This window comes from Tyto alba, unplaced genomic scaffold (genome assembly GCF_018691265.1).
Source record: "Tyto alba isolate M040663 unplaced genomic scaffold, T.alba_DEE_v4.0 Super-Scaffold_6, whole genome shotgun sequence".
In the NCBI taxonomy this organism is placed as follows: Eukaryota; Metazoa; Chordata; class Aves; order Strigiformes; family Tytonidae; genus Tyto; species Tyto alba.
Window position 1 is genome coordinate 16,315,877 of NW_024881327.1, and position 24,843 is coordinate 16,340,719.

Here is a 24,843-nt window from a genome sequence, read left to right on the forward strand (position 1 = left end):
CATGACCTCTGGCACGCATACAACACATCTACAATTCACCCATCATCCTTTCATCAAAATGCATACTTTCTCATTACAGAGAATTATCACAAAAGGACCATTATGGATGTTCAAGAGAAATATACAGTGGTCCAAACAAGATTTCCATCTTCCATGTAATATTTTACTATCTTCTCCTTCTCTGACCCTCCCTCATCCACACCTCCTTGAGTTTTATAAAGCCTGGTGCCTTACATATCACAAAACATCTTTCTAGCTGATCACGTAAGTGAATTCAGTGGCTGTGACTCCAAGACAATGTAATAGGCATCAAATTAAGTTACCAAAAAGCTGAAAGCAATGTGTTTGTAAGCTTAGAAATATAAACTTTTACCTCAGTTGTAATGCCACTGGCAGCTGTATTTTAAGTATATCCCATTTTCCAGCAAAATGGTGTAAGCAAAAACCTTTGGTTAGCAAAGCAGAAATACTGCATGAACTGCAACTTCATCAAATTTCAGAACGTCATTTCAGTGAGGCATGCGCTGTTAAAGAGCCCAGGTTCCTAAATTTCAAGCCAGAGAGACTTTAAAATAAGTTCACTTTCATAGTTTAGAACCAGAACAAACCATGTCCATACTACATATTCAAATTTTTATAAAAATTAAGGTTTAACATTTATTTTACATCTAGCTTTCCACATCCATGTGGGGACAGGGAATCAGAATGTACATAACTATAAGCAGTGCAAAAGTGGTGCCAGTGTGAAGTCACAGATGCACAATAAAGTGATAGTACAAGACTAGAGAAAATGAAGCTATGGATGTTAAGAATGGAGACCAAAAAAATCAAACAAGGAAAAATATGAAGGAAGAGAACAGGAAAGAGGAGAGCTGGATGTTTAATAATGCCCTTGTTGCTGCAAAGATAAACTAATGGCACAAGACAATGTTTCTTGTAGAACAAAAATCCAATAGCAATGAGTCTTTATTCACGTTTAGTCACCTGACATGAGGAAAGTGTCTGTTGCATTAAAATAGTCATCAATGTAAATGGCAGCATGGCTGAAAAAGTCCTTTTCAATGGTAACGAACATCCCACATAAAGTCACTTCAACACAGCCTCATGACAATTCCCACATCAAAACAGTACTTTATTTTATAATTTTTTGCCTCATCATTACTCCCACATTAAGATCTTTCAGTTGTCAAGTGTACAAGGTGAAGAAAAAGGTTCTCAGTCAGCAAACACGGGTGCATCAGGAAGTATCTCCACAACACACCACTTCAGATCTGCTGGGTCCCAAGTCCATCCTTGAACGCTGGGCTCCCAGCACCAAGTGTAGCACACTACTAAGGCTACACTACTATGTTAGCTTATTAATTCTGCATACATCAGGCCGAACAATGTGTCAACCTGCAACAGACTGAGCATTATAACTGAAAATGGCAAAAGATTCACTCTATTGAACTTTACATCATTATTTGATGTTAAACAATGAGGCAAATCCCAACAGTATATACAAAAACCAGCTTTGCTTTTACAAAAGATTTTGTTTCCCATATTGATTAATCCAGGCAGCTAATTCATTGGTTTATGCAACTTTATTGAATAAAATAAATCAATTACTAGTAGAGCTATTAGTTGATCACTCATCCATTGACAACTTGCATCATTTATTCAGTGCTATATTAAACAGTGTTTTGGAAGACAGATTAACTAATAGCTCCAAGCCTCCTAACAAAATTTAAATGAATTACAAAAATGTTCTTAGACCCTATTTTGGAATACAAGGGATGTTTGACTTCCAATTTCCATTCTCTGTAAAACAAGAACTGGTCATTCCTTTATTGACATGCATAAGATACATCACATTTTCTGTTCTGCTGATGCTATAGATTCAGTACCAATTCTCCAGACACATCAGTTATGAGCAAAAGTATATAATAAAACCTCAGTTCTCTAACACTGTAAGGTTTGGAACAAGATGGATGTTGCTACAGCAATGTTACTTCTTTGATGGGAGAAAACTGAACATCCATCTCCCCTCCCCCCTTCAAGTGATATCTTCAGTATCTGTTAGAGCAGTGAGGAATGTTTGTTTTTAATCTCATAACCAAGTTAGAATGAAGACATTGGCCACATAATACACATGCTCCATTAAAAAAATTCTGAATCTTGGGCAATTGTTCTTGTGTAACTACTTTACAGATTCTAAAAGCAGTTATTGTCCAAAGCTGGAAGAACTAAAGTCTTCTCAGATGAGCATGTGCATGAATGGAAGGAGGTAAACAAAAAAATAAAAAAGATGAGGTCTGATAGGGGAGCAGCCGGATAAGAAAATCAAAAAAGGAACAGTAATTTAAAGTTTATTCCAGCTATAATGCAGGTTATTCTGACTTTAAGGTAGCATCACATGGCATACTTCTGAGTCCATTCCCGAGATATTCTGTTGTACCTGCAAACAAAAACAGGAATTGAATTAGTGTCAGCGTGAAAATTGCAATTTCTTAAACAGTTAATGATTAAGTGCCACTTAATCCCCATCTCCCTGTTCTCTTCACACTATCAGAAGTCTCTTTCTATACTTAAGACATACTTGAACTGAAAAAACTGAACAAATCCCTCCCTAGACTAACTAGGATATCCTCTGATTTATATGAAACACTTCAAATTCAAGACAAGCAGATTTGCTAGAAGTCTGTTGTGAAAAACTACTGAAAGGGACTAGAGGAGACCACCTGGGGTGGGAGAGGCAAGGGGAGTATTTTGTTTAAATATTGTCCTTAAGTAAAGATTACAGAGTATCACATGCCGTAAGTAAAGATTACTTGGTTAATAATATCACTGGATACAGAAGATCAAATTTCCCATTTCAGAGTAAAACAACACTAAGCGTTTCTTCCCACTTAATATTCTCTTTCCACATGAATATGCTGCTCAAAATTCTTTAAAAGGACATTAAAAGATTATTTAAGTACACTACTCCCACAGGTATTGAGCTGACAATTAGTTTATACTTAACTCCATGCTTGTCAGTAAGAAGTTAATTTTCAACTATACAAGCAGAACATAATCCCCATACATTTTCATAGTTTATATGTAGAAGACAGACACTGTTGAATAATTAAAAGTTGAAATTTGGATTGTCTAAATTCACCCGTGTCTATGCATGAGGTTTCACTACAGCGTGCCACTTTTAATGAAATTCTGACAAAATCTGGGTAAATACTTACCAGAACAAGTTGACAAGCTGGCTCAAAACTTGACAATTATTTCATACTAATTTTTTTTTGGCCATGCAAGAGCAGTATCTGTGAGAAATAGTGACTAGCCAATACATTTCACACTAACCACAGATCAAGCTGTTAAATATCCAAGTTCAGTAACTGGTGCATCCGTTATCTGTTAGTTAATCCAGTGCCTTAAGCATGCAGCACCCAGGTGCTGACAAGTTTCCATTTTGTTAAATGCACCATAATGTGCAGATATTCTTACCCTACAGCATAGCGTATTTCTCTGTCCACTCTCTTGCTAACCTATTGTACCTAATTGGACAAGTATATTTAGCATTAATATATATATAAGAAAAACCAAACAAAGTCTACTTCATATAATTCTATCTGTGCAAAAGGTTAAAAAAACATAAGGAAAAATAGCTGTTTCACCACAGATAGGAAAAAAAGTTATAAAGCCTTTTTTGAAGGGGAACACCAGAATTAAAGGCTAAGCTGCTACCAAAAGAAAGCAGCAAAATAACAAAGCTATCTTTTCCTCAATATGAAGATCTAACTATTCTATTTAGGCACGGTAAGCAAAAAAATTGGTAATACGTACTTTGAAATACTGCCACGCATGTGAGAAAAAGATAGTCTCCCTTCACCCACAACTTCAAATCTACTAAGCCCCTTTGTTTTTAAATTATGCACTACCAAGAATAGGTGGTACTTTGACACACAAATCTCCATTTCAGATTTTCACAAAAGGTTCTCTCAACACAACTGCTGTCTGACAATGTGCTCTTACAGACTTTGTTAAAATATTAGTCTCACACAACTCTGCACTTACTTGTCTCTGTCTGTTTTATAGATACGTGCAATCTCTGGCACTAGTGGGTCATCTGGATTTGGATCACATAACAGTGAACAAATGGATAAGAGAACTGTAAAAACAAAAAGAGAATTCTCTCAATAGCAAAACAGGAGCAATGATCTCAGAAACAACAGAGCACACATCTTTGCATTAGCACAATGTCAGCATAGGAGAGAACACAAAAAGCCTTTCCTGATATATGGCAAAAATAAACTTGTAACCCACTCTAAATAAAAAGCCCAGAATAACTTAAAAGTTCGTAAGAACTATTTGTTTCCTATTTCCCAATACTTACAGCTGTCAGTAAGCACACAGGAGAACAGCACTGTTGTCTCCCCACACTATGATGCAACATAGTGGCCAGCAAAAGCATGTTATTAGGTACTCTGATGACCAGCAGGTTCCACGGTTTTAATCACTAATACTAGAACAACTTTTTTTTTTTTTTTTTTTAAAGGGACTGAATTATTTCTCTGTTGTACGTAAGGTAGCAATACCCTGGCCTACACTGATAAACTACATGTATGTTGTAAAATATAGGAATAACACTGTTGTAGGCGGCTATGAGGACTTCATCCTCTTACAGCAGCTTTGAAAGAAAAACAATAGTGACGGCATTAAAATGTAGGGAAACCACATTCAAATCACAAACCTACTCCTTGGACAGACAGGAATTACAAGTTCTGTAGACAAAGGAGCACTCTGATGGATCTTTTGAAGCCATAGTGACCAGTGGCTTTGAGGTAAAACAAAATTCGATCATTGTGAAAATATTTGAGAATTAACTGTTATTTACTATACTAAAATGAGGAAAGTTACAAAGCTTTTATTACAGCACATCACTTTTTTCTGAAGCAGAATCAGTAAGCTTAGTTCATGAAGTAATGCAATAAAATGCCAGTGCACAGTAGCAGAAAGCAACATATAAGTTTTCTTTTACTCATCTACCAGATACACCAATGTAACTCTGCATGTAATTCCAGACAAATTCAGTCAAGAAACTATGTAGATTACTAAAAACTGATCTTAAATTAATCTTTAAATTAATATGCAAATGTGTATCTACATGGACAGCTGCAAACAAGCAGTTTCTCAGCGTTAGATCAAATACACCACCACAGGCTTGTTTCAATCCAAATGCTGGCAGATTCTTCTGGGACCAAGCTAGTAAGCTCTGCTAGAATACTGAAGCAAGTAAGTGGACAGAACAAGGCCTTAAACAGCCACGTAGCAGGTGTTAGGAAAAGCAAATATCCATTAAAAATGCAGTAAGTTATCGTTATCAAATTTGTAAAACACAGGGTAGAATGAGTAAGGGAATTGAAGAGACAGGTAAGAACTCAAAAAACCAAAGAGCTAAAAGCACAGTATTCAACACAAGATGGAAACATTTTTCCTTCACAAAAGTTACCTTTAGAAATAGTTAAAGCAGGAGACCACTGTGATCTTAGAATATCAAGACAAATGCTGCCATTACTGTTAATATTTGGATGATAGATTCTTGTTGTAAATGCAACCTGCAACAAAAAAAAAAAAAAAAAAAAAAAAACCATGAAGAGTGTGTTTTGGTCTATGACGACAATTACATCACCCTTTCTCCTCAGTAAAGCTATTTAGTCAACTCAATTTACTCTAAAAGAAAAGGATTAAGCAGTTAAACTGCATCAAATTCATGGAAATGCACCCAAGCCACAAGCTCTCAGTTTCCAATTACCAGACACTATTTCAAACAAAGAGAGGGATAGTATGAGGCTGTGTTTTAATCACAGGTGCCTGCATCATGAAGACAACACTCAGAGGTGCCTGAATCACAGTAACAATGCTGTCACAGAGCTAAAGAACTTCAAACATTGAGGTCACTCCAAGTGTGCACTTTCATATTGACTCAAAATTGGAAGACAATACTAGTGGTTAATAAAGCTACAAAAAAAAGTAAAGCATATTTTGCAATTACTGTCAAATTCTAACAGATACTATCTTCACTGATTTTAGGCACTCAGCAAGTTAATCCCTCTTCATAGTGTCACATTCCTATAGACCAACCCAAACAGCTACCCTGTAATACTTGACAGTTCCCTCAGCAAGATCCTGCTATAGTAACACAAAGCTGATAAGCTTTCCTGTCAATTAAGAGAAACAGAAGTAAAATCAAACATCATTCCAAGACATTCAGAATCCACATACATGAATTTGCTCCTAAAAGATATGCTAACATGCCCATTCTTGCAGTAGTCAGAGAGGGACCTAGCCATCTAATATACTGTAAAAATGTGTGAAAAGAAGTGAGAACTTGGAAACACTACACCACAGACACTGACAGTTTCTGTCCTGTACTCGGTTCCTTATACTAATTTCACAAATGAGAAAGCAATACCTACCTTAGGTGGTTTGAAAGGGTAGTCTGTAGGAAAGTGAATTGTCAAGAAGAATACACCACCCTGATATGGACTGTCATTCTGTCAAAGCAAACAAATAATTCTCCTATTATAATCTTTAGGACTAAATATCACTGAAGATGTTGTTTTTAAATAAATAAAAGGAGAGCATATTTGTTTAAACAACTGAATTGTTTAATCCACCAATGAGAGAGATGCAACTGAAATTCAATTACTGCTTCCTAAGGTAAGCAATACAGAACACACACAGGTCACTTTCTGTATGGACCTCTCTCTCTCCAAGCTAACACTTCGCAGGAAACAGCTTCTCTGACAATCCTCTAAGGACAAATTGGCAAACGCATTCGAGTGCTTCTGAGATCTAAGAAGAAATGTTAACAGAGTGAGGGTGAGGGTCCTGTTAGGTTAGAAAAGCTCAGGTTCTGTGTTTGGCGCTTACTTGTTACGACCACCCAAGTTTACAGTGGCCACAGACAGCTCTAAGAGCCTCCCATTCCCTCCTAAATTCTGTCCTTGTCTTAGGCACTCCTCAGCCCTGCGGAAAACCTATGAACACACAGCTAACTCCTTTGTTCCTTGCATAAAACCCCAAACAAACAAACAAAAATTGCACCCTACCAGCACCACCAAACAAAAAGCAAACACCCCATCAAGGTGAAAGTGAATTCTTCCTCCCTTTCTGTATTAGAAGTTCACTGTAATCTAGCATGGAAGAGTATTTTACATTTCCCTGCTCCAAGGAAACAATCATGGGGACAGTTCTATTTAGGGGTTAACTATTAGCAGTAAAGCAACGTGTGGAAGTGAAAAAGCTCACAGTAAACAGGGCACAAACGGAATGACTAAATAGAGACCGCGTAACTCACTAGCTAGAAGGAAGACGTAAGAAGTTTTATCTTGAAACTACAACTAAATTTCTGAATTGGTTTAACCTATTTTTAATTCCAGATTCAGGGCTAGGGAAAATTAATCTGACAGACACAGGGTACACTTCTGAATTATTCATAAATTGAATTTTCATATTAATTGCAAGAACATTTCACCAATGTAAGAACATAACTACATCTTGCTTACTTAAGTGCCAGAAAATTAAATTCTGCAACATAAGACAAGGGACTCAAACAGGCAAACATGAAGGTTATACCCTATCTAGTCTCTGATGAAAACCTAGCAATCAAGATACAACCTCTTCTATTTGGTCAACAGATACTATGTGAGGCCCTGAGGAGCCAGAAAGCACCCCTTTTACTGCATGTGTTCTGGGGATACATTTTAGTAATTACAGAAATGACTCTTAGAATGTGTTGAACTAATGCAAACTCTCTTACATCTATCTAAGAAAATCACAGCCTGTAGAGTATCCTATTGCAGAGGTGGAAGGCCAGATATTGGTTCAATGATCCTCATCTGTTATTCAAGGCACTAATCAACACCATAGGAGCACTAGAACTACTAACACCACACTTCTGTCAGGATACTGCCCCGTCTTGAAAGGGGAATGCAGACCTTTTGACACCACAAAAACTATATGGGAAAAAAAGAGCTGTATAGTACTAAACCGGAAGGGAAAGGCGAAAACAGTAATTCCAAGTTAAATTCAACTGATGTTTAATACCTTATGACCACACAGACACCAGCCATGTAAAATCATACTCTGTATAGTGCAGAACATTCCTTGTCATTTAATCATGAATATAGCTCTTAAGCAATTTTATCATTTTGAGACACCTAGTTACAATCAATGAGAACCAGGAACTTCAGAACAGAGAGCCATTTTTCCAGTCAGGTAAACCTCTCATAAGCACATTTTCCATAGCAATCACCTAAAACCACACTTGTAGCTGTATATAAAGTCAGAGCAACTCAGCACCACTGATACTTAATTCCTACTCCGTACCCTCATCAGAAGCATCACATTGTGGCTGCAGGTCTACTGGCATGCAATATTTGTCTTCTCAAGTTACAGGAGGTTTTGTTTTCTAAATACAGATAGCCAGCCCTGAGAAGTCCAGATGTCAAGTGTTTGCAGGTTATGTTTTCAGTGAAGACAAACATTTGCCACCTTTACTCTAACAAGGAAAAAGTCACATTCATGTTTCAGATGCTTACTGAACATTTAAACATAGGCTTTTTTCTTCCAGTTATAACTGGAGCCTCACATTTCAGTGACTTTTTCTCTTCTATTCCTAAAATCATTGAAGGTCTCAGTACAAGACAGCAGACCAAATAAGGATGCCCTGTTCTGTTCTAAGATTCACACAAAAGCATCCCAACTAATTCCTGACACTGGGACCAGCTCCTAGTACAAAGTTCATGCTAGATTCAAACTTAAGAAAAAGTTAAATGCAAATAAAGTTTCTAGATATTAAGTGATAGTGCCTAGCATTGCTCTAGAGATCATTTCAGCTGAAATAAATGTCCTCATATAACATGCCAACAATAAAATAATCAGACTGATTTTTTTTTCCCCTCCATTTTCTGTTACTGCAAGGAGTACCTCTAGAACTAAAGCCTGGTAAGGGGAGTTAAAAAAAAAGTAAAACAAAAAACCCCAGAGTTTCCTCCTGAGTAAGAACTAAGTTAATATTACATCACAAGAATTAGAATACTTACAGGTCCCATAATTGTGGCTTGCCAATGAAACACTACAAAAGAAAAACTCCGCATTATTATCTATGTATAATATGCTTTGAGTTAGCAGAGCAAAACATAAAACTTAAGATTACTTACTGTCATCTCCAACGGGACCTGCTGAACACTGTGCTGGAGGATCACGGGCTAAGTCACTAAGTTCCTTTAGGAAAAAAAGAACAAAGACAAGAATGTTCAGAGAAGGAACACTAGTCAACTCAGTCATTTTCACTTCATGCCCAACAAAAAACTTTAACAGTTTTCCATATACAAACACAGAAGAATGTGCAATAACAGCGATGAGAACCACTAGATCAGTATCAAACATGTCTTTAGAAAGAACAACCACCACCAAAACCAGCTATGAAGGTAAACAGATACAACGACTATGCTTTTCCAAATAAATATTACTATTGTAAAGATACCCCTGCTGCAGAAGGGACAGAAAGGAAAGCAGGACACAGAGCCTGAAGTGGGCAAAATCTAACCACTTTCCAAGATTTTCAGTATTCAGTCCTAGCAAGAAGCCTGAAGTGAGAAGAGAGAAAGCTACTTATGAGTCTTCACAATACAGAAGAAACTCTGTATGTGACATCTGATATTAAAACTCAGAACAGAAAGAAAAAAAAAACCCAGCACTCAGTTTCATATTTTCCCCACTACCTCCAGCTGGGACCTATCTTGCACAGATTAAAGTAGACAGGAAAATGAAAGAGGCTGACAAGTGTTGGAATCAGGCAAAATATCGGTATTTTTTTTATTTTAAACTTCTCATTTAAAGACAATTATGCCTTTAAAATTCTGAATAACTAAGCTGTAGGAACTGTTCCCTCCCTCACCCATTATGGAAGGAATGAAAACAAACTTCAGATGGAGGATTCCTTGTGTAATATCAAGATTGCTGTAATGAATCAAAAAAAGCTCAGTGTTAATCTGTTTAAATGCTCTGCAAGTTACTTGTTTGGACAGTGTCTTAAAATTAAATTTATTTTCAATTCAAGTATGTAACAGACACCTCCCCTCTTCCCTGCTCTCTTCTGAATCTAAAAATGGCTTCAGGAGCTTCTATAAATCTGCACTTGTCAGGGCATCTAGAAGTCATGAGAAATGGGAAAACCTTCAGTCCCTCTCCTATATATTAACAGTTGCACACAAGGTATTTTGCTACAAGTCTATACAAGCCATTAAAACAAGACCTTTCCATTACTTTGTCAGGACATTTAAGAAACCCAGGCATTCCTACTATGCTGGAAACACATGTATATTTGGACCAGACAGTTAAATATTTTGTCTGGGAAGATCCTAATGTATATCCTTTAAATTTCACAAATTCTGTGCTTGATAAAAATTTAGTAAGTGTAAGCCAACACAAAATGAGGAAAAAACCCCACTATGTTCCCTGTAACTTAAAGACCTTGTTCTTTGATAAGACAATAGCTGCTTCAAACACAGAGAATAACACTATTTCAACATGTGCAAGTCCATACATTCAAAAAAACCAACCCCAAATTCCACACCAAAAAAAAAAAAGCCCCCCCAAACTACCAGGAAAACTTAGTCCTGCATTTTCCCTCCCTACATATGCCAATCTTGATGAATTTTCCAATTAACCAGGTTTCAGTTCTGCACTGGAATCAGACTGTTTTGTAAAACGAAATTGTATCAATTTTGATTTGCAATAGCACAATTAAGTTACTATTATGGTTAATTTCACTGCTGCTGTTGTTTACAAGCGTGGGCAACACATTCCACATCATCACAGTGAATCCATTTAAAGTGCACTCCTTTACACTCCCCAGTTATTATTGAGGTCCCTGTAATATACTTATTTCTGCCATGAAATATCACTTACTAGGTCCATGTATTGTTTTGCACATTCCAGAAAAATTTGCTAAGTTAAATTTATATTACCCACATAAAGGCAAACAAGAAATGTAAAAGAACCTTCACATAGAAAGCTTTTTTAACTTTCAGGGTGTGGTGGGTTTTTTTTTCCCCATTTAACAGCAGGTTTTGTTAATCAGGCTTAGTTCTCATCTAAATATATTTTCCAGCTCCAAGAATGATCAAACATTTCCAAAATCTGTGCACAAATGTTCCTATTTTAATGCAGTTGTGCAGTTACTACTGGATTATGTGTTTTAATTGGGGAAGACCAGATCCTATTTTTTTAAAACTATCACAGGGACTGAGAACTATGAAAAGGCTCTTCATGCAGTTTATGAAAACTGAGTAGTATGAAGAGAAGGACAAGAAAAAGATCAGCCTAAGACGGACTGTCAGAGGTATGTGCATTAGACTAGAGAGCTCTTCAAAATGTACTCAGAGAAACAAGGGATCAGTACTCAAGATAAAAATAAGGTATTTTAACACAGTGGGAAAATTAGAGTATATATACACATGAGTATTTAATATTCCAGTCTCCAGTCATTTCAAAATACATGTCCAGAGTTACTCCTTTTAACTACTTGGACTATTCTAGTGAACAAATAAGCAGTGATTTTCATAAGCTGAAGGACTAAAGTTTTGTCTGGCCCGGAAGAGTTCAGTAAAATAACCCAATTGTGCTAAACAAAGCAGTTCAAAATACAGATAAGGTTAGGAACACATGATACACCACTTAGCATTTCAACCACGGGGCAAGTAATTTACCCACTAGAGTAAAGCTTGTAGTAAAGCTGTTTGCTTCAGCAGAATGTGAAGTGTTGTGGAAGAACTCGAGCAAACATGAAACCAACACTGGCAAGCTTTGCCTGCTTACAGTAACACCAGACCTATTTTGCCTCCCTGTTAAGTGTGTGACACTTCACCACATCTACACAAAAGCAGGGAGGCTTTTTGTAGCAAGGGAGTGGAAAGTTCTGTGTAACTTTAAAAAGTGCTTCCTTCTGAAAGCTATAGCTCTGCCGAATCCAATGGGCAAACTGGAATAACTGGAAACTAAACAAGCAGAGGCACACAGGCTGTGATATATGCTGTGCAGCTGAAGCACTTCATTCAAGGAAAGGGAGGAGCTTTTTTATTTTTTTAAAGCTTCCCACTCAGCAGCAGAAACGCAAACTGACCTTCCTTCTCAGCTTAGCAATCAAGAGCAACTATTCTGTAACAGGAAAATATTTAATGTGAAAAATATTTATGAGATCAAAACTAAGCTTCATAATTCCAATAAGCCAATTAACAAATTATTTTTAAGAAATCAGCTCATAATTGTTCCCCTGCTTTCACCTGTCTCCTCACCGAGAAGGAAAAGACCACATTAAGTTTCATTTTACAAAGCAGTGTTTAACTAGTATTTTAGAATTTAACTAGAAATTTAGAATTAAAAAATGTTCCCAAGCATTGTTCTGTAAAATATCTACGTACAAGGGCTTTATGCTTCTAATATTCCTCCTACTGCAATACTTACTATCTCCAACTTTGCTTCTTTTTGTTTACACTCAGTTTCAGTAGCGCTTCCCTTCATCAAGAGGTACTAAGCTACTTCCCAAAGTTTCTTAAAAGTCCCCAAAGTAGAACCCACGTTTTCCTGGAGTCAGCTGCTAGAGTTTTTCCCTTCACAGGTGGCTTAAGAAAAAAAATACAAATTTCCAAGAAGCAAATTCCAAAGACTTTACATAGAAACAACAAGCCAAATTTGGTTCAGGGTGATGTGTTATATGCCTATCGGAAAGGATTAGTCTTGAATTACAACCGTGACTAGTAGTCTCTGGCACTGCCAGAGGCTTCCGGTATAGCTCCAGCATATCACCATTTCTGTGTCCCAGTTTCCAAATATAAAGTTGTGATAGTTCCTACCTCTCCGCAAGGATGATTAGTCACTTAGCATTTTACAGATTTAAACACTGTTTAAAAGAGTAAGCGCCAATGCTACTGTTAAGAGGACAACAGCAATGTAGCATATACAAGAAGCAACACATGCACAATTTTGCAACAGTTTTGGAAAACAGGTATCTGGAAATACAGCAACAGCACCCATCATGGCAACAGACAGACCTACTTTAACACAAATTCAGCAGCATGGTCTTCTGCCAGTATCACATTAAGTCTGTAGCAAGATATAGTTTTACTGGTGAAACAGAACCATTCTTAGTATTTGCTGTTCTCTTTATAACATTCATCAAAAAGATAACCAAAAAATAAACCAGTATTTTCAAGGAAAAAATGCTTATAAAATCTAACTGATCTGCTTGTTTTGCACAAATATAATCATAACTAACATAGAAAATATGGCTTATGCTTCAAGTGATGATCCAAAGCATTGACATGTGAGTGTGAATGCAGAACTAAGCGTCATTTTTTTTTTCCTGACAGAAAAGCTGCTAAAACCCCCTCAAACTACTCCTTTCTACCAGCTATTTAAAAAGATTACAGAAGTCATTTAAAGGATAAAGAAAATTTGAAGAATGATAAATCATACCTCATCCCGATATGCATGAGCAAGACAGTGAAGAAAAATATTTAAGGGAACCAGTTGCTTTTCTCACAGAAGTTTTCAGATTACAGCAAATTTCGTGAGAAATGACATCCTGATGCCTACCAAGCTGCCTTCTTGCAAGGTACCAAGCAGAGCAGCATCTGTGTCGGCTCCTTTTCTTCCCATTTGTCAGAATTCATACTCCCTGTGGCACCACTGCTACATTTTTCTAGTTTAAGCTGGAAATAGCCAAGGCTTACTTTTAATGATAGTAGCAGCTGACTTAAATAGAGTGGCAGAAGATGACTCCCACCAGAGTAACAGAAGATTACTTATTTTTCTCCACAGGCATAAACTCAGTTAGATTTAATATTGGTTCCTAAAGATTTCATACTGGTTTGGTAACACAATTATTTGTTAAAATCATATATTGCAGCTTTCTGGTTTGTAGTCAAGAAAGCATAATGGAGAAAGCGAGGTTAATTTGCTTTAAGTTTCCAAGATAGTAACTCGTTCTACCTTGGAGGACACAAAAGGTGATACACAGTTAAATCAGAAGTTTAAATTTAAAAAAACACAAAGAAAAAAAGAACACTTAAGCCAAACAAAAAACAACATTTATGCATTTGAGTGCTTGTCTAACCTTGTCTGTGTCAAACACGATACTCCAAACTCTAAGCATTCAAAACTTCACTGCATTAGTCTTACTCATTAGCTCACAGCTGAAAACAGCTTTAAAAAAGAAGGATTGGAAGCAGCTATAAAGGGAGGGGAAGAACACTTAAACCTGTTTGAAGATTAAGAAGTGTCAACCAGCAAAGAACTACTGCCTCATCCCACACACCTGCATTTGCAAGTCATTTCAGCATTAAAATTAATTACCCCTGGAAGCTGAAAATAACAGTCTGAAAGAACACTGAATGTGGATTTCTAAACTGAATAAGAAAGCAGTGGCACAATACACATCACAAGGCAAGAGTAACCAGCAGAAAATTATCAGTTTCAAACAAGCTGGCCTTCTGGCTAACAATAAATGGATGAAAACAATGTATAATGACAGTGCATAATACAGAAAGATGCAGGTTCCTGTTAAAAACAGGTATTATGCAGAGAAAACACATGAAGAGCAGACACAGAAAACAGCAAGGGTCAAAGAGCACAAACAGTTTTTAAGAAACCCAAATCACGACCAGGAATGTAACAGTTGTGATTGTCCCCATCTTGATTATTCTGCTTGTTCAATTTTCATGGTTTTCGTTTCTCAAGCCTTTAGTACTAAAATTTTCAGGCTACACACTGCATATGGCCTGTACAATGTCTAGCAAGAGTATCGCAATGGTATATTAAAAGGCAAACATAGAAATATTCATGCTTTAAACCTCACACTCAAGGAAGGAAATGCCAGTCTGCTGTGCAACTGTAATTAAGTCTCTTTGTGTGCTTGGACTGTGATACAAACTACTCAGATGACTACATGCTATCTTTTCAAAGAACCTACCTTTCAGTACACAAGCCCTTTGTGAATGAGACTATTGTCTACAGCTCTTCTCATCTGTTCTGAAATTTGGAAGGTGTACAATGTAGGTAATGGTTTTCAGCAAATTTCAGAGTTACCGCAGCTAAAATGGCTCTCTATTGTATTCCAACCTTTCACAGAGTTCACCACCTCTGTAGCTGGACAGATCCGACTGGAAAAGGAGCTCAGTTACCAACTTTGCTTTCCTGGTCACTCACTAAAGGAATTCAGAACAAACTCAGAAAAAAAGGTGGCAACTACACACCTATAGTTGTTCTCTGAACTCAAAAGTATGGCTTGTTTCCCCCCTCAAAGCACTCAAAACCCACAGCAGCTGTCTTACTCGAGATGAAGAAAATCAGATTGCTTTATACACGTCAATTCGGAGGTATTATAGCAACTACCATTCCCTGAAAATAAGAAAGCTAGTAAAACACTTCTGCTCAGTGTAGGATGAGGGCTGTGCCATTGACTAAAGTATGTTTAAGGAAAAAGTGTGAAGAGAAGCACTGGTTAACTACCTATCAATTCTATGATAACCAGGTATTTTAATCCTGGTATTTCCAAGCTTTTGAATATTGGACCTGGAACTTAGAATACTTTTCACTTGGAGATTTTTCCTGCAAGAATCACACTGATCATTGATCCTGTAACCCAGGACTACAACGCAGCCCTCGAAGATGGTAACTAGTGTAAATGGGGTGCAAGAGAAGCAGCAGGATGCACCTAGCTAAATGAAACAGCATGACTGGGAAACGGACACATGAAATTCCATATAGACAAACATGAAGTGATGCACTTGGAAAGAAGTTTATACTCAAAGTTAGGTACTCTGGCCTGATGGCTACCACTGAGGCATGAGATTTGGCACTGGGACAGACAATTTCACACAAATGCTAGCTTAACACTCATCAGATGCTGGAGTTTGGCAGCATGACCCGAGATCCTTCCAACACGCTGCCCCACAGCTCGTCAAGGACATGCAGCAGAACCTCAGCCCCCAGCACCTGACACACCAGCCAGAAGCAGCACCTGTATGAGCACTGCCCGGGACTCGCTGTGACAGAGGCCACCCAGAGTTTGCCAAGCCTGCGCAAACAACAACTCTGGGGATGGACCAGGAGCCTATGGGACGAGTTTCTGTAGAAATCACAAGTGGCCTTAATTGGGCACTTAACTGTGGTAAGCCTGCACTTTCTGGATAAACGTACAAGAATTCTCCATGTTCTCAAGAAAATGTATGGAGAGGAGGACTGTATAGCAAAGTTACCACGTTAATATTCTAACAAATAACACTGCATCTGTAACCAGTGTGGTGAACTGTAATCAGATATACTGTTCTGAAATTTAATTATTTAACCTAATGAACTCTGAAAATCAGCTCTCCTTTTAAAAAGCTGTCCTGACTTTTACTAGTCCATGTTTTGTAGAAATCCAAAGATGCATGTGAAAGGTACTGCAATAGACAATAGGAGTAGATTGTACAAACACAGCGATGTGGGAATGTCACACTAGCTTATCTACAGCTGTAGAATTACCCTATCATATCATGCTACTGTGTATAACCCTTCATAATGGTTCTGTGTTTTGAACAGCTAATGGTAGAGATTCAAAACTAAGGCCCTGTATATAGGATTAGGTACAGTTACACACAAAATCAGCTCACACTGAGCCAGCAGAGCGTAAAAAAAAAAAAAAAAAAATCAAAAATAGTTTCTGGAGTGCAGCTGCTCTTGCAGTTGAGTTCCACCTCAGCCATCTAGAGAACACCGATATCCACAAGGGTCTTAAAAAAGCTAAAAAAAAAAAAAAAAGATGACTAAGGAAAAAGTGGTTAAAAGCACATTTATGATGAGACTGCAACCTGAATTAGGGAACTAAAAGGGCGCCATTGCTCATCTGGCAAACTGTCATTCAGGAGATTCTCCTATATTATTCAAGACAATAAGAAACTAAAGTAAAGCTAAAAACAAAGTTTGCAGTTACCCGATTTAGAGAATTATCTGGCATTATTACTCAAATAGGTCCTCAAAGGTCGGGAAATATTGCCTTTGAGCAGGACACATTTACTAGAAACCTAAAAGAGCTCTTGGAAGTGCTCACAGAAGTGAGGAGCACCTGGCCAATCTAACTACAGGTTACAAAGAAAGCTTGCTATAAAGTTAACTGAGTGCGTAACGCAATCCTCATGCCTTCCATCAAGACGACCTAAAGCAGTTTAGCATCTACACGCAGTTCAGCTTGCAACTCTGGTGTCCAGATGCTTGCAGAAAGGATTAAATATTTGTCTCCTCCTTTTTTGTTTTACTGGGACCTAACATTTGCAAAGCAGTCTGCAATCCTCCCATCTTGCTTGCTTAAAAACCAGAATAAAAAAACCCATCACAATTACACTGGAAAAAACTGCAGGGGGTCTTGAAGATGTCTAGCATATCAAGAATCTTAAAGGGATGAGGTTCAGAACAAAGGCTTCCTTTAGACAAAATTTTAACACAGAAGTTTACTGTTGGTAAGAAGGCTCTGAACAATGTTTACACAAATTTAAAAAATCTCCTCTATCTATTCAGCATTCAGTCCTGAATCCTGCAATGCTCTGTTTGGCTCATTTTTCTGTATTAAACCTTGTCTACATCCAAGTGTTTTATGAAGAGTTGCCAAAGGCATAAACACCAATTTAAACTTGTGAATGTAATTTTAACTAGTATTTTTTGCAAGGCTTCCCCAGCACAAACTACCACATTTAAAGTATCAGATCAGCGCCCCATAAAAAGCCCACTGAAGAGAAAGGTTTTTTAAAAAAGAATTCTGTACTTTCCATTTAGAGTTTGAGGCTTTAAATATAGATTCAAGAAGTTTACAAAACTGTTCAGCATGTACAACTCCACACAGTTTAAGACCCTCTTCTGATAAAGTCAAGCTGGCAAGAAAGCAACTGCATATAAAAATGCATTACTGACGGCAATCATACATACATTCTCACTGCTGCTTTCATTTCTTATCTTAATTTACTTTTTTTTTTTTTTTTGCATATGATACTGGAAGGTTAGTACATCACATCAGTCACAGGAGAAAATGCATGCCTGTAACTCAGCCTTTTCAATGCAAGCTACAGCATCTTAGCCTAAACTATCAACAAAAGTCAGCTTATACCAAGATATCAGACCTAATGCTGAAGTGCAGACCACACGTTCCCATCTGCCAGCTCTGATGCACAGGGGAGGGACCTATACAAGAACACAGGGCAGACAGTTAAAGTGGCAAAACCGTAATATTTGCAACAGAAAGATTTATCGGAGATCGCGTATCAGTGTCCTAATCTGAATTATACAAAAGCTCTACCCTTTTCCACTCCTTACCAGCTGTCACTTGGCATCTCAGACAAGGTTAAGAACCTCCATCCTCTCCTCAACAGTTCAACCCAGTGGATGCAGAGGAAACATCCGTGGGTAGGGGATGATGCCAGGCTAGAGGTGGCCTCTGCAAGGAACAGAGATGCCTTTGGCAAGAGGCAGTTTACTGCTCTGTATTCAACAGCTGCTACTTACAGCTGTTTACATCCTTCCCCCCTCCTTTACCCATTGCTGTGTGAGTGCAAAGAAAGGCATTAGTGCTTCAGAGCTGGTTACAGACTGGGGAGGGGGTTGAAGGGAGCTCATTCTGTGGAGTTCTACATCAGCTCTTCTGTAGAAGAAACGCAGGGAATAATAGCAAAAGCATTGGCTTACTTTCAAAAACAGATCTTTAAAAGCTGGAACGATTGTAAAAAAAAATGTTGGCAGGACAACCTTTTCACTCTGTACATTATCCCACCCAAATCCTTAACATACTGGAGAACTCCATTTTTAAGTTACGTAAGAAGTACCCGTTTAATGGAATACTGATCTCTGAAGTTCTGTAAATTACTTAAGTGAGATTACAATCCCCTTCTCCCCCCATCGCAATGCACACATTTAAAGATCTATGCTGACTGCAAACTTGTTCCACAAGCACAGTGTCCAATTAACAAGAGAAATCTTTGAGTTACCAAAGTCTAAATTTTCTAGTTAAGGAAGCATCAATTTCCTCCTCAAAAAAAATGACTAGTCTGAAAACATGTCCAAGACCTTAATTGTAAACGCTGGACTGGAATATGGGTATCAAACCTATCCAATTAAGGAACATTATTACCACTTAAATGATACTAATTTTGTAGTATGAACGTCACTTCTGACTATTCTGATAAACTAAATCTTACACAGCATTTAAGTGATGACAACTTTTATCTGATACTGAGTAATTTTATTCTGACTCTTAAAAATCACTACGTTCTTCAATACTAGTGTTTCCCAAACTCCATTACTGAAATATCATGATTTAAAATCAACCACTGCCTTCTGGCTCAACACGGCCCTTCCAATCACCGAGTGCCATAGCTGCACTGCATTATCTACCTGAGGCAGGACTTAAGTCTACCCCTGGATACGTGAAATAGCCAAGGTGAATTAACTAAAGTAAAAAAGGTAATTCAATACATACAGAGAGCATCCACAAAGGTTTAAAGCATTTTAACTAAGCTTGCATCAACTGCATTTCATTAGCTAGTTAATCTTAACTTTCTGAGCCCCTAAACAGACAAATCCAGACTCCCTTCTAGACATTCATTCAAAGCGTAAGATCAATCACTTAACTTTCAGTTATTTAACTATTTTGAGTAAGGCCAGCAAACTAAATCCAAGACTGCCTGCAAAAATATTGTTGGTTTCATCCAGAAAAGAAAACTTCATTCCAAACAGCTTTTTCTAGCTAAGCTCATTTTTAAAAATTTCAGTTCAAAAGAAAAGAGTAGCACTTCAAGACAAAAAGAATAAGCAGGCGTTATAACTCTTTAACTGAATCACCTCTACAAAAGCTACACCTTTGGTTAAACTAATGCAGATTTCCATGCTGCCTTCATTGCTGCATATTACATCCAATCTCTGAAAAATATTATGGGTATCTCCAGAGTTCGCAGCATTTCTTACTATAAGCATTTGGAGGAGGGGGGTTAAAGTTACAATTAATTATACATCTAGGAATATCCCTGGGAGCTATAGCCTCGAGGAAAATAGTTATTTAGTCTCCACTCCACCACTGTCAGTGGGAGCCACCTATCTGCACTGAAGTAGTGATAACTGATTTTGCCACCTTCAGCCTTTAGCTTCCAGGATGCCAACTCCATTTAAAATTTTCTAATAAAATATCCCGACATAATGATGCTGGCTTGTGCTATACTTAACCAAATGGACATAAAACACAGCAAGCACAAATTTTCTTAAGGATTTCACAGACAAGACATTTCGTGCCTACATCGCCTGTATTAATTCTATTTTTAGCCTATCAAGATCACCACTTGGGTCTTTCCTACTACCTAGCTTTAATGGATGTGTACAGCAGTGATAAAATTGATGTATATCCATGATGTAATGTTCCCAAGTTTTCTGAATTTTATGCATTCCCAATTCCTTACTCCTACATAAATGTTTCCCTAGTACCAGATCATCATAATTTGAACCGGAAATGCCAACACGCTGCAGCAATTACAGGATGTGCACTTAGAAGGTACCACTCGGTACTTCAAAGACCATGTGCCACAAGCACATATCAAGCATTTAGATATAAATCAACATGACTTGAAAATTGGGGGGGGGGAAGGTGAAAAAATTTCAACCTCAGGAAAGGAAACAGTTAAATATAAGATGTAGGCACACATGCCACGGCAAAAGCACTTGCTTGTTATAATAAAACAACTGCCACTCTTGAGCAAAGCAAGTCATATCAATAAAAGCAGAGTTTTGCCAATCGAATTCAGGCTACCCTCAGGGCAGATGGCACAGCTGCGATGATGAGCTCCAGCATAACATAATCTTTCTGGGACTGGCTATGTACCTGACAACTACTTCAGTTTGGAAAGCACTTTATAAAGGGTGTTCCAGAAGTAGATAACCCAACACATAACACACGAATATTCACATGCTTTCATTTCCAAGCCAAAAGTAGAATCTGCCGGATCTGTTTTAAGTAGGGGTTGCTGTATTCTGAATGTGCAGTATACTTCATACTGAATTTACATAAACTAACACAGTCTGAAAGTCTGATTTACCCAACATAAGAAAGAATTTTATTTTGCTTGATACAGCAAGCCCACAAAGAGGAAGTTGGCCAAACAGACTGAAAATACCTTCACTGGTGCATTGGGATGTCATCTGCTGCAGGAGACAATGAATTCTAGTCCTGACAGGTAATACCACAAGTCAGACTAAATCAGCTATGTGTGATTACAATGTTCTGAGGTCCTGGTCTCTCTTTAGCCTGTTCTGATCTAGTGCCAACAACATACTACAAGGAAGCAGAGTTTCAAGGTCTGATCTGTGACCTTACGACTGGAAAACAGGGGATCCCAGATCACCAGTAACAGAGTGCTGTTGCCCGATTTTACCGGTTGGCAAGATTAAAAATCTAAATTCATGACCACCTCGTTACAAAATTCACCCTGCTATTTTTGGATTTCTGCCTCAAACCCAGTAAATACTCGTATTGGAAACCATGCTTGGGAAGAAAGCAACTTGTAAGCAATGGTTTCAGTCCAGCAAAACCTCACTTTCCAGGTTGGCAAATACAAAATCAAAACTGTAAACCCTATGTGAGTTTGGAAGTGTATGTTGTAGCATGGTGTGATTAAAAATAGCACCTTCAAAAAAAAACCCAAAAAACAACCCCAAACCAAAACAAAAAATAAACAACCAAAACCCAAAGAAACAAAAAAACAGAACCATAACCCAACCATCTCACCAATCCTAAACTCCAGCACTGAGTAAAGGAAGAACTACACAGTGCCACAGGCCGTAAGGACCAATACAGGACTGCATACAGCAGACCAAACCCCCTAAGTTGAAGAAATTACTTACTGATTCACAAATTGTGCTGAATTGTTTTAATGTTTTGACCACCAGATTACTACGTAAGCAGGGGTTTGCCTTGGTTTATATCTGACAATAAATTCTCACCTGCAGTGCCTGAATATGTTTCATAAGCATGAGTTGATGACAAAGCATACCAGGGAGTATCCTTGATGTGTTTCAACTCAAGTGATATCATCCACTAATACAAGGGAACGAGTTCTGATGGCAGATTCAAAAGAAATTGTTTTGAAATTCTTGTAGGAGTGTAGCCGTAACTCAAAGACAATTCATTTAGCTAGCACTAATCCAGAACAGATTTAAAATTTTCAGGGATAACAGAATTATCCTTTCAGTAACAAATTATAAATAACCTCATCTTGACTAAAATATGCCCACGAGAACTACCAGAGAGATGTGAAATTACAACTAAGACTATTAGATGGCAAACTTTATACACTGTCTATAAGAAGTGTTTCGTGCACCGATTTCAGGACACACTGACTTTCTGCCATCTTGCCAAGCTACGAGATGACCAAGAAACTCCTTCTCAGCTCCTGAAATACGTAGATGCTCCACGTAGCTCGCGTAGGAGCACAGATCAACAGCGACTTCCCGGTAACGCCACTGCGCTCCCATCGCGTTTGCAATTACATCCCAGCAAGCCCCAAACCCGAAGCGCTGCCGCCGAGAAACCCGAAAGCTGCCTAAGCGCGACCTCGCGTCGGGAGGATTCTTCCCCGGAAGAGGTGGGTTTTCTGGTTTTGGTTTGGCTTTTTTTTTTTTGTTGTTTTGTTTTGTTTTTTTTTTTTTTAAAAAAAAGCCAAAACAAACCCCCAAACAAACACACAACACAAACGAGAAAAAACAACAAAACAACAACAAAAAAAAAAAGCTTTCATCACCCCGGCATTTTTTCCGAGTTAACCGCGAAGTTACTCCACCCGGCTCCGATTGTGCAACGGGGAGGCGGCGGCGGCGCGCTGCGCGCTCCCGCGGGGCGCGAGGCAAGGCGGCCGGCGGTCCCCGGGCGGCGGGAGGGCCGAGCCGGCCCCGGGCCGGAGCGGGGAGAACGCGGGCAGATGACGGCACCGCGGCAGCCGCTCCGGAGCCGGCGGGAGCGCGGACGCGCGTGTGTGTGCGTGTGTGTGTGTCATGTTATTGCAGAAAGCGAGAGATCCCGGAAAGAGCCCGAACTAGGCGAACCCGCCGCCATCTTACAATGCGAGAAAGAAGTTACACGCCAGAGGGGAGAGACCGGCCCGGGAGGACGGCAGCCTGCGCCGGGGAGGGCCGCGATCGGACCGAAAGCCCCTCCAGCGCACACGTACCGGCATCACCGGGGCCGGCCGGCGGCGGAGGGGCAGGGGCGGCGACGCCACCGCCGAGCCGGGCTGGCCCCGGGTTGCGCTGACATTTGAGCGTCCCCAGAAGCTGCCGCTCCCCGCCTGCGCTCCGGCCCCAACCGAGCCCGTCCCCCCGCCCTCCGCAGCCCCCCCCGCCCTCCGAGGTCCCGGGCCTAGGCCCAGGGAGAGCGGCCTCACCACCACAGCCGGGCCGCGGCCTCGCCGGAAGGAACCGGCCGCTGCCCGGCCTCGCTCCGCCAGCCTCCCACTCCCCCTTCCCCGGCCCGGCCCGGCCCGCACACCCCCGAAGCCGTGCCCTCTCCTCCCGGGGGCGAGGAAGGGAAAAAAAAAATCAAAAATAAAAATAAAAAAAAAAATAAAAAAATAAAAAAGACCGAAGCGGGTAAGGCGGGGGAAAAGGTGGGGAAGCGGGGGACAAGCGGAGGAGGAGCCGCGGCCGCTCACCTTGTTGATGCGTTTCAGCGCCATTGTGTGCGAGTGCCGCCGCCGCCGCCGCCGGGCCCGTCTGTGCGCCGCGGTGACTCCGCGCTCCGCTCGCGCCGAGGGGGGGCCGGGAGGGAGGGAGGGAGCGAGCGAGGAGGAGGAGGAGGAGGAGGAAAGCGGAGAGGGGGGAGGGAGCAGCTGCGCTTCTCCTTCCTCCGGAAACAGCCGAGGGGGGCGCCCGACCGGAGCCCTGCCTGCGGACAGCGAGGCCGTTCGCCGGGGAGGCTGCCGGGGGAGACGCTCCACCCGCCGCGCCGCGCCGCTTCGCCGCCTCTCGTCACCGCCGGGAGGAGGAAGGGTGTGCGGGGAAACCCGAGAGGCGCCGCCCGCCCGACAGAGAGGGCGAGAGAGCCCCGAACAGCCGCCGCCGGCCAGGCCCAGACGCCGCGGGAGGGCGGGAGGCGGAGCCGGCGGGGCGGGGCGAGAAGCCGCCGCCAGCGGCGCCCCGCCCCCCCGGGGGCGAGAGGGGAAAGGGGCGGGGCAAGCGCGGCCGGGCGCATGCGCCGCTTGTGCGCGCTGTGGCCCCGCCCAGCCGGGGTGGGGTGTGTGTGTGTGTGTGTGTGTGATCTGGCGAGCGGTAGCGGCGGCGCCGCGCAGGGAGGGCGGGGCGGGGCGGGGCGGAGGAAGGTTCTGGGGCCGCCCGGGCACGGCTGCCCCGCCGTTCCGTTCCGCGGCGGGCGCGGGCCCGCGGCAGCCCCCTGGGCGCGGCGGCGCGCACGGCTGACGACGGGCCCCCCACCCTGCCGCCGCCTCCGCCGCCCCACGAAATGGCGGCGGCCGGATCTACATGCGTGCGCTGACGCGGAGGCGCGGTATTCCTCCGCGCGCCGAGTGGCGCCCCCAGGTGCCGGTCGCCACCGGGGGGGCGGGTTGGCCGAGCGGGCCGCGGCCGCTGGTCCCTCGCCCGTCCGTGTGACCGGGCGGCGCGGCAAGGAGCGGGGCCTCGGCGTTCTGCCGCCTCTGCCAGCGGCGGCGGGAGCCCTGCCGCGAAGGGGCCGGCAGCTCTCGCCGCGGTACTAGAGGCGCGGCTGGAGGGCGGCCCTCACCCGGG

At 40.8% G+C, this 24,843-nt stretch overlaps 1 protein-coding gene across 2 annotated transcripts; it reads right to left on the reverse strand.

Moving 5' to 3' along the window:
- Positions 1–930: 930 nt before the first annotated feature.
- UBE2D3 (ubiquitin conjugating enzyme E2 D3) lies at positions 931–24,207 on the reverse strand. Of its 2 annotated transcripts, none has more exons than XM_032988368.2 (7): positions 23,754–24,207; positions 9,198–9,261; positions 9,081–9,112; positions 6,450–6,527; positions 5,483–5,588; positions 4,048–4,141; positions 931–2,437 (listed from the first exon to the last, which is right to left on the reverse strand). In XM_032988368.2, exons 1-7 carry the CDS (start codon positions 23,775–23,777, stop codon positions 2,392–2,394), a joined length of 444 nt encoding a protein of 147 aa, XP_032844259.2. In that variant the 5' UTR covers positions 23,778–24,207; the 3' UTR covers positions 931–2,391. The 2 variants fall into 2 exon arrangements, with proteins under 2 accessions (XP_032844259.2, XP_032844258.1); XM_032988367.2 differs by lacking the exon at positions 23,754–24,207 and adding an exon at positions 18,192–18,213.
- Between the last annotated feature and the right edge of the window lie 636 nt (positions 24,208–24,843).

What these genes read in the sequence shown, in the direction of transcription:
- UBE2D3 (XM_032988368.2), bottom strand. Translation starts at nt 23,777, where the DNA reads ATGGCGCTGAAACGCATCAACAAG. An exon ending in CGCTGAAACGCATCAACAAG is followed by an intron (nt 9,262 to 23,753) that starts GTGAGCGGCCGC and finishes TTTTTCCTAAAG; the next exon opens with GAACTTAGTGACTTAGCCCG. An exon ending in AGGTCCCGTTGGAGATGACA is followed by an intron (nt 9,113 to 9,197) that starts GTAAGTAATCTT and finishes TTTCTTTTGTAG; the next exon opens with TGTTTCATTGGCAAGCCACA.